Here is a 15,675-nt window from a genome sequence, read left to right on the forward strand (position 1 = left end):
GAGTCACAAAAGAGCGTCAGCAAAACAAACAAGATGACAGCTGGAGTGTTGTTGGCTGCTTGACGCAGGTCCTCCAGCATCTTACACATGACACAAACATACAAGTATGTGTGCATTGCAATACAAGCACATGGCACCTTAGGGAATAAAATAACTTTTGGAAATCTGGAACTAAGTCACTAATCTGTTGGCAAATTACTAAGTGTCACTAATGCTTAAGAGACAAGCAGGTGGAACGAATTCACAGCCGGGAGTGGATTTGTTGTTAAAAGTAAGATGTTTATGTTTCAGAGCCGAACATGCTGCTACTGCAGTTTTTTTTTTCAAGAGACAACAGAGATAAGACCAAGTTAATGCAGTTCTAAATAAATATAAAGTCCTTTGTTTCCTGAAAATAATAATTGGCAAATTATTGTTCAATTAACAATAAAAAAAACTATTATTGCAATAGTTCTACACTGTACATTCTTGAAAATGTCAATAAAACTTCACAAATTAAAATAATTTTATAAAGGGGGGGTTCATTTCCAAAGTTGTAGTGCCCCCTTGTGTATTGGGGTGTTTCAAATCAAGGCACCACTAACACACAAGATTTCTCGTAATAAACAGAATGATTCCATATGCAGAATGGATGCTTTTATTAACAAAATGACCAATAACAGGTCCATACAGTTCACGGCAGGCTGATAATGATATTATCGTCATCGGATGCTCTTCATGTCTGTGGTATCCTGAGTCCTTTGCGATTTTTTTTTGTTGAAAATATTCATAAACTTTACTTTGCTCTGTGATTGACACTGTCTTTGGTGACATTTGGGCTGATGCTTCGGCACGCTGTGATCGGGCTCCGCGGAGGAACTTTATTGGCATGCTCTATGGAGACAGGAAAATGGAGAAAATAAAGACATCTTTCTTAGAAAATAATATCCCTATAGTGACTCACAATGAAAAAATTTTTGTGGTCTCAAATATATGTGGACCGGTCAGGACACCTTTCATGTTGTTAGTAATAACATTTACGCTAAAGCCTCTGCTGTGTCTGGTGCTTGTGAAAAACACTAACTTGACCAAACTGACATTTTTATTGCAAACATACCATTTGAGAATATTAAAATGCAACTTGAAAAAAAAAAAAATCAGTTGATAAAAGTTGAAAGGTATTGACAGATTTTTTTTTATTTCATTGTCCTTCTTCCCCAGATTCAAATCAATTGAGACTGACGGTTGTGTTTGACTTCTATTCACCTTTGCTGCTGGCCATGCATTTTATATTCATGCTCTCGTTTCATTTGCAGCGACCCGAAAGGAAATCTCTGTAAATATAGTTCCTACTATATGAGATTCACCCATGACCAACACGCTGCAGGCAAAACACTTGTTTAGTCCATAAATGGAAGTTTGAACAATTACAGAAAAGTGCGTTCTAATATACTCCTTGGGCTCTGATCTGATGCAGTACTCTAAAGGGCAAATATTAGTCACTGCCACGAAGTGGTGTGTTTTAAAGTCTTTGAATAATAGTTTGGGGAATTCAGCAAGAAACACCCCCACATAAAGTGAAGTCATCACATTATGAATATCTCAGCAGTTGAATTGAAGAAAAATGCAGCCGTAAAGTCAACAAACTAAATCTTTAAATTTGGCTAGACACAATTTTGCTAGCGATAAAAGTAACATTTTATCCTGAACCATAACAGCGAGTTATTTCAACAATTTATTGATGAGAAAACATATTCAGGGGGGTAGTGAAGTGAAGTTAGGCGAGTAAAAGACAAGAAGTGAGGCAGTTTGACGTCAGAGATGAAAGGCATGTCACTACTTCTTTTTTGTTGTTGTTATTTCCGCAGTCCTTTTGGTTGCAGAAGAGGAATAAAAAAAGACTGTGCCATTTTGCAGCCCACAGGTGTTATTTTGGTGCACTGTCGCTTGGTGAGTCAGTGCAACGCCCCTCAATTACATCCCACTCCATCGCCCCCACAACCCATCCTTCCCGCCCCTCTGCCCACGCAGCCAACGCATTCTGACGTCAGTTGCCGCTGAGGTGGCGGCGCTGGCTGCTGCTGGTGTGTGTGTGTGTGGGGGGGGGTCTTATGCTGTCGCCCACAGAGTACTTCCTATACCACCTCCCTCCCTCTTTTGCTCTCCATCCACGCCCACTCATGTCTTGGCCGGAATTCTTTTTCCACGCTCTGCCTATCACAACTAACTTGGACACATCACTTCTTCCTCATAAGGCAGTGTGATACCAGGAAGAGCCTGTCCATGTTTACATGAATTCCTCCTCATAACGTCAATTTTGTCTGTCTAGATCAAATTTGATTTGTGGTGTTTTGGTAGTTAAGCTAACGAGGAAGCTATGAATGCAAACCAAAATCCGTTTTTGGTGTCAATGTTATTATTTTTTTTACAACTTGCAAAGAGAAGAGCAATCATTGCAAAATATTCATTTATTATAATATAGAATCAAACACACAATGATAAGTTAAGATCTGAAAAGTCACCTGTGGGGGGAGTTCCATCTGACCCCAATTTGACCTTGATGGCCCGATCATGTGACACCATGCGAGCCAATCGCAGGCCTTCATCCATGAGCGTTTGTTGCATGAGATGGCGACTCCAGGTGGGCGGGTTGGAGCTGTCGGTGACGGAGCACGGCGATGGCGACTTGTTGCATTGCGAGCTCATTATATCTGAGAGGGTACAGACAGTAGGAGAATGGCGTTCATCGAGTTTTAGAAGCAACGGTGACATCTGGAGTCGTCGGAATAACTTCTTGGAGTGTTTACCATGTGACATGCTGTCGGGACTTTCTGCAGACAAGCTGTCATCGTCGGCCCTCCGGTGCGAGGCCTCGGCGCTGTCTGCTCCGAGGAGTGACGATGTGCTCTCGGGTGCAGTCACCTTGAAGTAAAGACATAGTTTGTTATTCGGAGCCACTTGTTTTTTTATTTTACTTGATATACAGAGACGTTATCATCCCAAGCACTCCCACAAGAAGGATTTGTCAACTCACTTCGAGTCTTGCTCTTTTCTGGGATGGTGCACAGTTCTCCTCCACATTAGACCTGAAGTGAAATAATAATAAAAAATATATGTTTTGCATTGTATTGTTTTATCCAATTTTAATATTTTACTTTTCATAAAAATCAGTTTTATTGACACTTTGGTAGAGGTAATGTCTTAATCTATTTTATAATTATAGTGTTTGTCTTTATTAGGGTCATGGGTGAGCTCGAGCTCATTGGGGACTGGTTGCCCCCCAAAAAACCAAAAAAACATTCAATCGACAATTCATAGTAGAATGTTCAATGAACCTACCATGCACATTTTATTATACGTGCAAGCTCCCAAAAATATATTAAAACTGCAAGATGCTTACCTTGCATGCTTGAGAGTGGAGGTGTAGGCACATTTTCTCGCCACCTGCCGAGCCAAAGAGAAGAGTTCCACCCTCCTGAGTAAAAGGGCGTTGTCACGCATACAAAACTGGGCTGCCGCCTCGTTGATGATCAACTGAGGGGAGAAGAAAGATGAGTATGACGCAGTCGAGTGACGAAAGGATAGTTTGTTTTACCTCGTGCTGCGTGAGTAGTTTGCCTTCTCTCCGCTTGGAGTCGAAGCGTCCGTAGATGAGGCTGTACTTGCGGATCTCCTCTTCCTTCTTCACGTCCTGGGAGCCCATGTTAAAGATGTGTCCCACGGTTTTGGCGATTTTCTTGTTTATCCTCAACAGACTCTTCACCTCCGTTGCATCGGAGCGGGGCAGAGTCCTGAGGAGTCTCTCCACACTTTCCGCCACGGCGCGGCTCGTCTCACTATCTAGCTGTCCTCCGGGCCAGGCAGACAAAGGGGCGGGGCCAGAAGATGAGCTTGGAGATGTTGAGGGACCCGGGTGGCCTACGGGTAGATGCGGCGGACTGGGCGAATCCTCTTCCATTCCCGTTGCAGAGGTGCCGTTGCCATCGGGCTCTGGGCTGAGCCAGTGTGGGTCCATGGGGGACAGTTTTTCCCGGTAGTGTGAGTCTGGTGGCTGGGGGGACGCCTGAGAGCAAGGGCTCCGGGGGCTCCCGCTGTGCATAGGCGTAAGACACGCCCGATCCTCCCGCTCGCACGGTGACCCCGGCTGCCCGTTGCTCAAAGACTTCCGCGGTCCGCCCGCTGATCCGCTGGGACCCGTGCTGTCCACTTTAAAGAGCGGGATCCCCCCGAGGGAAGGAAGCCCGGAAACGGGCTGGCTGAAAAGAGCCGGATTGGCCGCCCAGTCTCGGAGGGCCTTTTGGAGCCGACGGACATGCAGGGGTTTGGTAGCCATGCCGACCAGGGCCATGATCTCCAGGAACTCGTCCTCGGCCGCCTCGCAGAGTTGCTGCACGTCGTCGCCGCCCTGCTGGATGAAGGTTTCGTAGTAGGCCAGCAAGTTGGCCCTTTGCAGCACCCGATAGAGCTGCAGCTCCCCAAGAGTGCGTGGCAGAGACATGGCACGCTGCACACAAAAGACGAATACAAATGAGACCGACCGACTAAAAGTTGGAAATCCTCACGAGACACTGAAACATGTTAATGTTCACTTTTGACTCATTCGACTGAAATCGTCAACAGAGGTGATTTCCCAGAAGTCATTATAAAAGATGGCACAAAAAACACAGTCCCCACCAATTACAACAGCAAACAATTCTCATAAATAAAGCCATGATGTGGAATATTTTTGCTTCTCCAAATCTGTCACTGTTGTGGCATCTTTTATTTTAAATATATTTAACAAGACTTTAGTAGCTCAGCCAACCAAAAGCTTACCTCCTCCTTTTTCAATTCTTTTTAACATATAGTATGCAACACATGAAGAGATTGAAAAAAGTAACTCGCCTATTTGACAGAATAAGAAGAAAAAACAATATCCATTTTTGAAATGGAAGGAGTATCAGCTTGAACTCAGAAAAAATAGTCAAGACGTGAAAGATTTACATATAAGTACAGTAACTATGTAGACTTTTTTTTAACTTCCTACAGCTGATTATCAGTCATCTGCTTCAGAAAATGTTACTACTCGTCACTGTTCTTACCTTCAAGTCAGGAAGATGAGTGAGGCTGCGGAGAAGTCTCTCAAACAACAGATGTCTCTGTACAAATGGGGGGGGGGGAAATCTTCCGTCATTGTTTCATTGAGTCAAAACAAATATTCAATACAGTCATCGGCCATAAAATAATTGCAACGCTGCAAAAATAAATTCACTGCTTGTCCGTCCACGTTTCAAATGCAGCCTTTTTTTTTTTTTTTTTTTTTACCTTGAAGCAATAGCGTCAGGTTGACGTAGTAAATCCCCTCAGCCTACTGTGGCTCGTCTGAAATCACTGGCAGAAATCCTCCTCCGGCGCACCGTATTGGTCGTTGGCTGCCTCTCTTTCTCTCGCTGTGTGTCTGTGTGGGCTGGAGAATGACGGGGGCGGACTGCAACGCGCCATCTGACCGAAAAAGAGCCTTCCTCTCCCGGTAGAGAGGCGGCTTTCAAATTGGAGATGTGGGTGGGTGGTGGTGATGGTGGTGGGGTGGTGGGGATCGGAATTAACCCTTCTGCGTCTTCAAGATGTGTGCTCAGGAGCGTGGAACTTTTAAGAAGACCCGAGTAAAAATCATTCAAGAGACAATGTATGTTAGTTTTTGTTTAAATTGTGCATGCATTCTTAGTTTGGAGGGGGCTTTATTAGGCAGACACTATTATTAGGTCTTTCACGAACTGTGTTCACAATAAGTATCCTCCGCCCCCCAAAATTAAGAGTATGGTCCAGAATTTTTATGAATTCTTTTGAATTACATTTAAAAATAATAATTAAAAACTGTCTGTCTGTCTGTCTATTTATATAGTATTGGGGTTGTCTGAATAAGATTTTGTTATAAGTAAGTTTAAATAAAGAATAACATAAAAACTCCAAATGTTAAATATAGCTATTGTCACTTGTTTAAGTACATTGGATACTTCTGGTCAATAGATGGCGGTAGCACTCAAATGTGTTGGTGGACTCGGGAAGGGTCCGGCAAAAAAAACGAGAAGGAAGTTAAAAATGAACAAGAGAAGAAGAAGAAAATCATAAAAACAACACAACGGGCACCTGGCAGTCTGACACAAACAAGGTTACACACTTATTCGAGCGATATCAATTCAACACAAGCTATTTGGAATGCACGTGAAAATTCGATACGCATCTACATGGTACCTAAATGATGTGTAATACTGTTTGGTCCAATCCCACAGGAAGGGCAAACTGCTTTTAACAGCTAACTGTTACCACACGTCGTTAGCAAAGACTTAGCTCGTCGTTTTCTCTTTAAAGGACAGTCTGTGGTTTTGTTTCTATTTTGTCGACGCGTTTTCTCAACATTTAACGGAAAAGCTGACACGAAGGGGGACTAAATTTAACTCATTTAGTCCGCCTGCACGCACGCCTGCCTTTTTTGGTAGGGTGTTTCCCAAGGCTAACATTCGGGGCGTCTGCTAACATTAGCCGCCTCTAAAGCACCTGGCTAACGTGAGCTTGAAAATGTTTTTGTTGTTGTCGTTTTATGTTATTTCTACCGGTAAAGCTGTGCGACGCGATCGCAACACGATCCTACTTTATATCAGTTTGTAGTCAAACTGTTGGTTCCGTTTATTTAGCAGGCAGACCTTAAAGGACGGTGACATACCATTTTGTTAATTTCGAAGTTAAAATATGTAACATTGAGAAAGAATATAATGTATCATTTATCAATGTGATCTTATGTTTATTGACGTTAATCGACTGTGCATTGTGAGGACGTCCTTAGAAGTGCAGTGTCATGATCTACGAATATTAGTACATAAAGTGCAATCTTTCCATAAAAAAAAACTTTCAAGTAGACTTGAGTGGTAGATTGACATTGTGTTTTTTCATAATGGTATCTGGAATAGTTTATGATTAAAAAGCATGTCTGAAGTTCAAGCTGGTGGCCTAGAACTCCATCACTTGCAACACATTAGCCACTGTAATTCATTAATTTTCTTCATGCTGTAAGTGATGTTAGAAAGCGCTTTCACTGGAAGTTTCTTTTCGGAAGAATATTAAGTACAGCTCTCGTATGAGACCTCTGCTTATGTCCTGTTAGTGTTTTGTTAGATTTTTGTTGTTGTGTCACCATTTAGGATGGTGCACAAAAGTGTTCTTTTTGTTCAATACTTGTAACGTGTGGTGTTTCGTTTCAGATATTTCCCTGCTGCACAATGGCAAATGTTTAAAAGCCCAAATCAGCTGCTGCTATGGTGTACCCAAGAAGCCCCCAGTCTCACATTGGGGTGAGGGTCTGGGGAGAATATTGCAGCAGAATATGGCTTTAGGAGATCATCTTCTACAAGAATTTATTTTCACCACGACAAAATAAGAGATTTGAAAATGGAGAGAGTGGCAACTGAGAGGGAGATGGATGCCCTTACAGATTCGGATGAGGAGCTCACTGAGGGTGATTCCACTTCAGTGAATAAGTCAGGTCGGTGGGAGACTCGAGCGGCCGAAGACGACCGTAAGGCCGCATCCAATGCTCAGGACACCCCAATCCCAGCCACCCCGCATGATTCCGGAATCGGTGACGTGGAATGCTGCGGCTCCATGGAGGACAGGGATGAAACCGAGGAAGTTTCCGACGACCACGAAAGCGCTGACGGTCACGTGAGCTCCCGGGTCATAAATCAAGAGGAAGATGAATCCGCAAAGGAGCAGCACATGAACGGCGAGTCGGATTGGAGGAGCTTCGGATCAGGAAGGAGGTGCAAACTGAGGAGCGGAAGTTCCGTTTCCGAGCAGAGCACTCAAAGTGGCTTTACCTTTCAAAAAGGAGCTTTCGTGTCAGGCGGCGGCAGGCACAAGCAGACCCGCAGGCGCAACCATCATCATCATCCGCTGAACCGCGGTCGCAGGCGTTCAGGCAAACAACTCGTTTTTGCTTTGAAAGAAATGTTGTCGGAGTCTCTCAGTGTCTGGTGTATCTCCTGTGTCCATATGATGATCGAAATTATCGTCACCTTAACTCACAATTGTGGCGTTGGCGTGGAGACCGGAGGGTTGAAACTTTACCGCTTGGGGCAGCGACTCATTGGAAAGATGACGGACATACCGGGAATGAAGGCCGACGCGAGTAGGATTTTAAAATGGACAAAGCGCGTAGGCGCGGATGTGGCCGATAAAGTTGGTCGCTCACTCAAGTGGACTAAACAAGCTGCCTTATCGACTTTCAGACTTCTTTATGCTTTGATCGTGCTTGCGTCCCAGCGAGTGAAAAGTGTCTTGGTCCGGCTTGGTGGAGAGAGGGGGAAACGGTATTGGACAGCTTTCCAGGATTCACGTTTTTGGAAGAAGGTGGTGCTTTTTGTGGAAAGGATAAGAAAGTGCTTCAGGAGGGACGGCCACGTGCACACGTCCGGCTTTGAATCACCGGGCCGAGCCGGGAGAGGCCCGCCGGGTCAGGAGCTGGAAAGACTGCTGGCCTTGGCCGGGGTCCCAGAAGACGAGCTTGATCCCTTCACGGTGCTCGGCGTGGAGGTCCACGCGACTGAAGCCGAGCTGAAGAAGGCCTACAGGCAGCTGGCTGTCCAGGTATGCCGGCTAAAAAAAAAAAAAAAAAACACATCAAATGCTTCTATCGATTGTCTTTGATAAATGGATGACTAATAAATTGTCTACACACAAATCCTTTTTTTTTTTTTCCCCCTCATCTCTTTTAGGTTCATCCAGATAAGAACAAACACCCACGAGCTGGTGAGGCGTTCAAAGTACTGCGGGCTGCCTGGGATATTGTCAGTAACCCAGAAACACGAAGAGAGTATGAATTGTGAGTAGTAGTAACATGACAACAGAGTCTGCAATGGAATCTCTCCAAACAAATGATTCATTCAAGGATGCTGGTAGACATTGAAACAAATGCTGCACATAAAAAATAAACAAGTTCAGAAAGAGAGAGAAAAAGGCAGACTCAAAAGTTCAGCCGGTGGTGGCTAGCTGCATAAGGTACAGCAAGCACCCAACTAAAGATAAAAGAGTCCTTTGTGATTTACGCTTCTGCGTGAGGCTGTTTTTACTTTAACCGGAACCGGGGTATTAGTCAGGGTGGAGGAAATTACGAGCAGTACCCAATAGTGGTCCTTTTAGCAGAAAACCTTCAGGCTAAGTAAAAAGACAGAACTTATTAAGGGCACTTAAAATGGCGACATGTCTGCTGACTCCCATTTAACATGAGATTAATATTGATTGTGAATTCTGATCACAGACCGGATCATAAGAGGGTGTGTACACGTGCCTTGTCACCACCTAGTGGCGGAAAGCTACATTGTAACCGTGCAGCTCCTCCACAGCAACAGATATGATGTATTTCAATTCTTTAGCGCAGCGGGCCAACCTTGAATCACTTCTCTAAGCCTTGTAGATCAATGAAATATGTCGATGTCGCCATCCCTCCAGCAATCTGCTCTGTCCCGGTCACAGGAAGCGAATGGCGGCGACCGAGCTCTCCAAGTCCATGAACGAGTTCCTCACCAAGCTGCAGGATGACCTGAAGGAAGCTATGAACACCATGATGTGTACCAAATGTGAAGGCAAGCACAAGTACGTATTCCCGCGCAGCAGAATAAGATTTGTGCTTGCGTAGAAGACCGAAACAAAACACTGATTCGTCCTCGTCACCGCAGGCGCTTCGAGATGGATCGAGAACCGACCGAGGCCCGCTTCTGTGCCGAATGCAGTCGTCGCCACAGCGCCGACGAAGGCGACCTTTGGGCCGAGTCCAGCATGTTGGGCCTACGTATCACCTATTTTGCCTGCATGGATGGCAAAGTCTATGATATTACAGGTAACTTCTCTTCACATTCAAAGCAACAAAGACGTGGATAAAAAAAAAAAAAGGGATGTTATTATGTCACGTTTCAGAGTGGGCGGGTTGCCAGAGGATCGTCATCTCTCCAGACACACACCGCGTGCCCTATCACATCTCCTTTGGGTCCAAGAACAACAGCAATGCCGCCAGAAACAGGTTTTGTGTATTGCTGCTTGTGGTCGTGTGTGGGAAGAGGAATCTTTACATTTTGAATATAAGATAGGGGTGAAATTAGCAATGACGTTACTCCTCCCTGAATTAACATCGGATGATCCTTATTCTCCTCCATCTTCCCTTCTCCGTTGAAGGTCACACTCAGAGCACGGTCCAGGGCCGGCCAACCCGGCAGATTTACAGGACTTCTTCAACCGCATCTTCAAGGGAGCGGCCCCCAGTGACATGCCAGCCAATGGGGGCTTCTTCCCCTCAGGTCCATCTCACCATCCCCCACCCGGCGCCGGATCACCCCCGTTCTCTCCTCCCCCGAGCCAGACGGGTTTCTTCATGCCCGGGGCCCAGCGGCCTGAGCCCGGCGAGTCGTGGGCAGAGGGTGGTAAACCACCGCCTCGGAGGAAGAAGAAAGTCCGCAAGCCCTTCCAGAGGTGAAGTCTGCTGAGATGAAGACAGCTACGGAAAAAAAAAAAAAAAAACAACAACCCAGGGAGACATTCAGCACAGGCCGTTTTGGGTCCTGCTGACCATCCCAGCTGGTGGAGATTGAGATTGCTTGGAAAGGCTGTGGTCTCACAAGACCTGAAGATGTGCTATGGGCTCCATTGAACACATTGGAAGGTTCAAGAGATGCCGGTGGTGGTGCGGTATCGCTCATTTCCTCTTAGGTTGGCTTCATCTTCACACTGATTGTAGCTTTGCCATTCTTGTGCAACTGTTTCTTCACTTGCTTTTTTGCCACTGCCAGTCATTCACTTACTTTCAAAGCGCAATCTTTACAAGCCAATGTCATCGATTTGACCATCATATCCATTTCAGAATCATCGCAACAGTCTTGCATCACGATATTGTTGTGATTTTTTTTTCCCCCCCATGCGAGCAGTTACATTTAAAAAGAAAAAGAAAAAGAGAGAATCATTTTTGTCTCTTGTACGTTTCAAATGTTTGTCTTTAAGACGTGGAAAAGCCCAATGAGCGCAGTCCCAATTTATTATCGGCTTACTGTATGTTAAACACGACAAAGAATCAGTCACCACTGACGGGATAAAAAAAAATAAAAAATAGCTTGGAACCTACAATTATGGAAAAAGTGTTAGACCGCTCTTTCTTCCTCAGTTTTATTTTCATTTTAAATGCCTGAATGTTCAGGTACATATTTGGGGGGGGGGGCGATAAATATAATGACATTGAAAGTAGCTCATAAGAGTAATTCTAGAGCCTTTTTTTTTTTTTTGATAACCAAAAGCATCACCATTCCACATTGTCTTTCTGTTAGTCACATGATACACCTGTCATGGTATCAAGACATTAAAATGAAGAAATTGAAGAATACCAAATAATTTTTCCATGGCTGTATCCACGTTAACACATTAAGCAGTGAAATGTTTCCAATTAGTAGTCCCATTCATATTTGTGCTCCATTGCGATTTCCAAAATTCTCAACGGGACAGGCCTGATGAGTGGCCTACATTAGACATCACTTCTTTTATCAAATCACTGTTTCCTCCCCAGCTTTTTTTTAAGAATATATTTCCACAATCTAAGTCTGTTTGTCTACCAAAGTTTAAGTTAATCTCTCATGTGAAATGTTTTAAACGATCACTCCCTAAAGATTTTGAAATGACTGTTATCATAAGAAAAAAAAAAAAGCACGGAAGAGAAATTTCATGTCTTCATCTAACAACATAAAGGGTTCACTCTACTTTCTGCTGCTTGCATTCCTAATCACTTCAAATAACTTCAGAAAAACTCGATTGTTTACACCTACTGTGTAAACGTTGCTCGAGCAAACTGAATTTGACATTTGTTTTTATTTCGGGTCAGTTTTGTATCTTTTGTGTTGGGGCCTGTGACGTCGGTGTCAGATGAACGTTCCCAAGTTGTTCGATTGCACAGAAGCCTGAAATTCGCTGCATTGTGATGCCTCTGGGTTGGAGTGGTTGCGAGATTTGTTTTTTTCCTCCTCCAAATAAGAATTTCAGTGTTGACGCAGGATGCTGCCATGTTCCTCTCCCTGTGTCACATCGCCCCTCTTCGATGCATTTGTGGTGTATGATCAGGTGAGCCATGGCAGAACCACAAAGGCTTGTAATGCTTAAAATGAGATTGCTCCTCAGCAGTGGTTTATATTTTGCTGATAAAGTAGCATGATTTGATGTTTTGTTTGCCTTTGGTTTATTTTTCCAATCATGTGCAATTTGTGGTCTGCCGTCCTTGTTTAGACTTTTGTTTTTTCTAATTGCCATCAACGTTGAGAGTGAAAATTTGCATTTGTTGACTTGTCACACATTCACTGATGGACATACTGGGTGCTGCTTGAAAGTTCAAGAAGACAACGGCAGAGTCAATGTTTTTTAATTTTTTTTACAGAATATGCAGAAATATTGTAAACAATTTGATCTGACAATCATCAGGGGCTTTTGTTCCCTGGCTGGCAGACCATTTTAAAATATCACTCTTGGGTAAGTTTCCCCTGCTTTCTCTGGTTTTCAAAGTAAAGATAATTTCTTATATGCAATACGTTTGACTTGCTTTGTATGCATAGATCCACAACAAAGTGACATTATAAGACAAAAGTGCCATACTACAAATGGATCGGTGTTTGGCTTATGTGATTGGATGATCTCCTTACAAGGAGATGTTTGAAGAAGGTGAGCATGACCGCACACTGCTTCATCCACTTGACATATTTATAGTATCTGAAGGGTCAGCTCAATAATGAAATGATACTTAACATAGTTACAGGTCAGACTCCCCTTCACAATGTCCACAAACAGGTTCTTCAAGCCATTTATGTCAGCTTTTTTTTTTTTTTTTTAACATGATCCTCTGGAAGTTGTTTAACGAAGAAGAAAGCCTGTCTGTCCAGCACTCAACGCATTTTTTTCACACAAGTGAACACTCACTTGAATCCCCACAATTATATCTCATTTGGCCCACTTATATAGACATATATATTTGGGTTTCAAAAATTAAGTATATATTTGGTTTAAAAAGTGTTTTCCTTTGAAATATCACCAGATCTTTCTCTACAACAGAATCGAGTGTGATGTTAGCCCAAATTAAAAAAAACTACAGCTTTCCGCTCAGAGCCCCCATGATGCTACTTAAATGGGAGCAGTCTCCATATGCCACCAGACCTCCGTAGTTGGCCCAGCGGTCAGCACCTTTCCCCTCACTGTAAGGCTGGTGATAGGTCAATTCCACCTTGGCCTCAGAACTGCAGTCTAAACTTTTCGTCAGGTCTACCACCCCCCCGCCGAGGGCTCGGAGCAGCGCGTGAGGCGCGCAGGAGTCCCACTTAAAGGTGCTTCCTTCAGAGAGGACATAGACGTCGGCCAGGCCCTGAATGACGCACAAGATTTTGTAACCGGCTCCCGAGGCGTACATCAGATTTTCAGGTCCGCACAGGGAAGTCAGACTGTCCTTCACCACCTGCTTCTCGCTGGAGCTAAGCACCACCGACAGCCCTCGACGCCCCTCTGGTACAGTTTTGGGTCGCGACACCGAGCACACGTTGACGTCACCGCAGGACACGCCCCAGAAGAGCTTTCCTCGCCAGCTGGAAACAAACAGGTTGAAACATTTTTCAGGCAATACAAACAGACTGACAATATCATGCAGCTCACCTTCCACCTGCGAGATCTTTGCAGTTGAATGGCTGGTTGATGACACCCATGACGGGCTCGCCTGTGCTACGGAGGTAAACCCCGATGAGGACCAGAGCACAGTGCAGACCTGAAGGTGAAAGGTGGCCCTCCTGTAGCACCTCCTCGCGGCCTTCTATGTACTGGCTGGTGGCATCTGAATCATCCAGATAAGAAACACTTAACCCCGGTCCCATTGACTTTTTGGGTTTCTGCTTTGAGAATGAGACGCTCACCGATCGGGTCGATCCAAATGCCAAGCTCGGAAGGCCTGAGCGGCATTTTTAGTCCGTCCGCGCTGGCGTCGACTGTAGCCGGGTCTTGGTGGATGGCTCGTGCCAGGAGCGCCGCCGCCGTCAGGTCGCCGTCCAACACCGTGGCCAGAAGCTCTGCCGTTTCCTCCTCGCTGCCGCGCACCGTCACTGTCACACTCTCACCTGCGAGGCAGAATGAAGGTCTCTCATTACCGCCATCGTTATATTTTTAGCAACTTTGAGATAATTACCAAGTCCATTTTCAAACTTGTTGGATTCCTCTCCATGAATGAAGCCGACCATTTCAGGGAACTGAACACAAACACAAACCGGCACATTTATGAAAGGGAAAAAAACAAATCCTTGGATCATTCATAAGTCAAGGTGACCTTCATACCTGAGTGCCAACCTCATGTCGAATCACCTCCTGGATCACAACATCAGCCAACGTCTTAAAGTCCTGCACAAACTTCTTGTTCTTGTCATCTCCTGTCTTTTCTTGGACCAGGAGCTGGAAAAGAGGCGCCTCCTGCCTGCAGACTCGTGCCACATTGGCAGCTTTCTCCGAGACTTGTAGCAGAAGCCTCAGCAGCTCAGCCATATCTGGACTTCAATGAGATGCCACAGTTGGAAAGTGTGACGTGCGCCTTGTATACGGTGTGCTAATTATAACAGCCAATGAATATAGGGCATGTAGCGGGAAAAGTGCTGTGGGAGGATGTGGGTCATTACATCACTAAATTTGTCACCAATATGCTAAATTTCTTGTACGATTCGGTTTTAATCTGATGTTTTGGGAAAGGTACATTGTTTGTAGTAGATAAACAATTATTTGCAGACTAATTACATGGAATAAAGTAATTGGATAGTTCTATTGCGCCCCTGATTTTGATTTTCAAGATCAATCACTTTCAAGGTCAAGTTTCTTTAAAAAAAAAAAAAAAGACTTAAAACACACATTTGTTCAAATATAAATATTCAGCACAATAAAGACAATTTATTTAATTTAGGGAGTACTGTTAAACTGTTTTATGATTACAGTGAAAACAAATGGAACATATTTATTACTACCAAAGGTCACCTGTTCCGGTGGTAGTGGTACTGTAGAACTTATTTCCAAATATTGTAGATGACATTTTTAAACAGTTTACAATAATTAAGATGGATATATCTTTGGAAAGCAAACCTATTTTTATTTTTTAGCACCGCATAGTTTGAAGGAAAACAGCTGATACACTGGGTGCCCCCACTCAGGTGATACCAAAATATTAAATGATAAAAATAACATCCTGTTGCGTAATGTTTTCTAAAGATGCAGTTATAAGAAGCTGCAGAAGCTCTTATTTAGGTCTTCTGGCTTTACGACCTATAAAGATGAATAATTGCGCAACATTGCAGCTCTTATGGGCGGCTATGTTAGCATGTTTTCGGTTCACACCTTCAGCAAAGGAATGCAAAAGCTTACCAAAGACACTTTTCAAATGCTGTCTTATCCTGCACGGTCAAATAAACTTTTAAGCGTCCCGCGGTGCCGCCAGTAACAGTTTGTTGATAATTCGATGCGACTCTTGCATTAGTGATGAGAGGATTTGTTATTTTTTTCTTGCTATATTCCAGTTTCTTGACGTCAGAGATAGGAAGGCGAGCGGTGGTGCGTTCACGTCCCAGCAAGCAGGAAGTGAGGCGCGCACAAGCAAAACAGGAAGCGGGGGCGCACGATGCGTTCACGTGC

At 44.2% G+C, this 15,675-nt stretch overlaps 3 protein-coding genes across 4 annotated transcripts; 1 reads left to right on the forward strand and 2 right to left on the reverse strand.

The window, feature by feature from the left end:
- Positions 1-628: 628 nt before the first annotated feature.
- nab2 (NGFI-A binding protein 2 (EGR1 binding protein 2)) lies at positions 629-5,530 on the reverse strand. Its single transcript, XM_085924338.1, has 8 exons — positions 5,284-5,530; positions 5,061-5,117; positions 3,575-4,483; positions 3,380-3,513; positions 3,014-3,065; positions 2,787-2,901; positions 2,502-2,690; positions 629-873 (listed from the first exon to the last, which is right to left on the reverse strand). Exons 3-8 carry the CDS (start codon positions 4,475-4,477, stop codon positions 776-778), a joined length of 1,491 nt encoding a protein of 496 aa, XP_085780464.1. The 5' UTR covers positions 4,478-4,483; positions 5,061-5,117; positions 5,284-5,530; the 3' UTR covers positions 629-775.
- Positions 5,531-5,985: 455 nt separating this feature from the next.
- On the forward strand, positions 5,986-12,560 carry dnajc14 (DnaJ (Hsp40) homolog, subfamily C, member 14). Of its 2 annotated transcripts, none has more exons than XM_085923493.1 (7): positions 5,986-6,127; positions 7,215-8,598; positions 8,727-8,833; positions 9,484-9,603; positions 9,687-9,847; positions 9,925-10,027; positions 10,180-12,560. In XM_085923493.1, the coding sequence occupies exons 2-7, from the start codon at positions 7,402-7,404 to the stop codon at positions 10,475-10,477; spliced, it is 1,986 nt and encodes a 661-aa protein (XP_085779619.1). In that variant the 5' UTR covers positions 5,986-6,127; positions 7,215-7,401; the 3' UTR covers positions 10,478-12,560. The 2 variants fall into 2 exon arrangements, with proteins under 2 accessions (XP_085779619.1, XP_085779620.1); XM_085923494.1 differs by having other exon boundaries at positions 6,038-6,206.
- inpp1 (inositol polyphosphate-1-phosphatase) lies at positions 12,199-15,633 on the reverse strand. Its single transcript, XM_085923498.1, has 6 exons — positions 15,409-15,633; positions 14,341-14,551; positions 14,195-14,255; positions 13,926-14,126; positions 13,672-13,846; positions 12,199-13,604 (listed from the first exon to the last, which is right to left on the reverse strand). Exons 2-6 carry the CDS (start codon positions 14,542-14,544, stop codon positions 13,115-13,117), a joined length of 1,131 nt encoding a protein of 376 aa, XP_085779624.1. The 5' UTR covers positions 14,545-14,551; positions 15,409-15,633; the 3' UTR covers positions 12,199-13,114.
- Positions 15,634-15,675: the final 42 nt, after the last annotated feature.

This window comes from Syngnathus leptorhynchus, chromosome 11, assembly GCF_054491065.1.
Source record: "Syngnathus leptorhynchus isolate UIUO chromosome 11, UIUO_Slep, whole genome shotgun sequence".
In the NCBI taxonomy this organism is placed as follows: Eukaryota; Metazoa; Chordata; class Actinopteri; order Syngnathiformes; family Syngnathidae; genus Syngnathus; species Syngnathus leptorhynchus.

Bases quoted from the DNA above. Each gene is read 5' to 3' on its own strand.
- dnajc14 (XM_085923493.1), top strand. From the start codon at position 7,402: ATGGAGAGAGTGGCAACTGAGAGGGAGATGGATGCCCTTACAGATTCG. The intron at 8,599-8,726 runs GTATGCCGGCTA...CATCTCTTTTAG, and splicing joins ACAGGCAGCTGGCTGTCCAG to GTTCATCCAGATAAGAACAA. The intron at 9,604-9,686 runs GTACGTATTCCC...TCGTCACCGCAG, and splicing joins AAATGTGAAGGCAAGCACAA to GCGCTTCGAGATGGATCGAG.
- nab2 (XM_085924338.1), bottom strand. From the start codon at position 4,477: ATGTCTCTGCCACGCACTCTTGGGGAGCTGCAGCTCTATCGGGTGCTG. The intron at 3,514-3,574 runs GTAAAACAAACT...TTCTCCCCTCAG, and splicing joins AACTACTCACGCAGCACGAG to TTGATCATCAACGAGGCGGC. The intron at 2,691-2,786 runs GTAAACACTCCA...GTACCCTCTCAG, and splicing joins TCCCGACAGCATGTCACATG to ATATAATGAGCTCGCAATGC.
- inpp1 (XM_085923498.1), bottom strand. From the start codon at position 14,544: ATGGCTGAGCTGCTGAGGCTTCTGCTACAAGTCTCGGAGAAAGCTGCC. The intron at 13,847-13,925 runs GTGAGCGTCTCA...TGGATGATTCAG, and splicing joins CATTTGGATCGACCCGATCG to ATGCCACCAGCCAGTACATA. The intron at 13,605-13,671 runs GTGAGCTGCATG...GTTTGTTTCCAG, and splicing joins AAAGATCTCGCAGGTGGAAG to CTGGCGAGGAAAGCTCTTCT.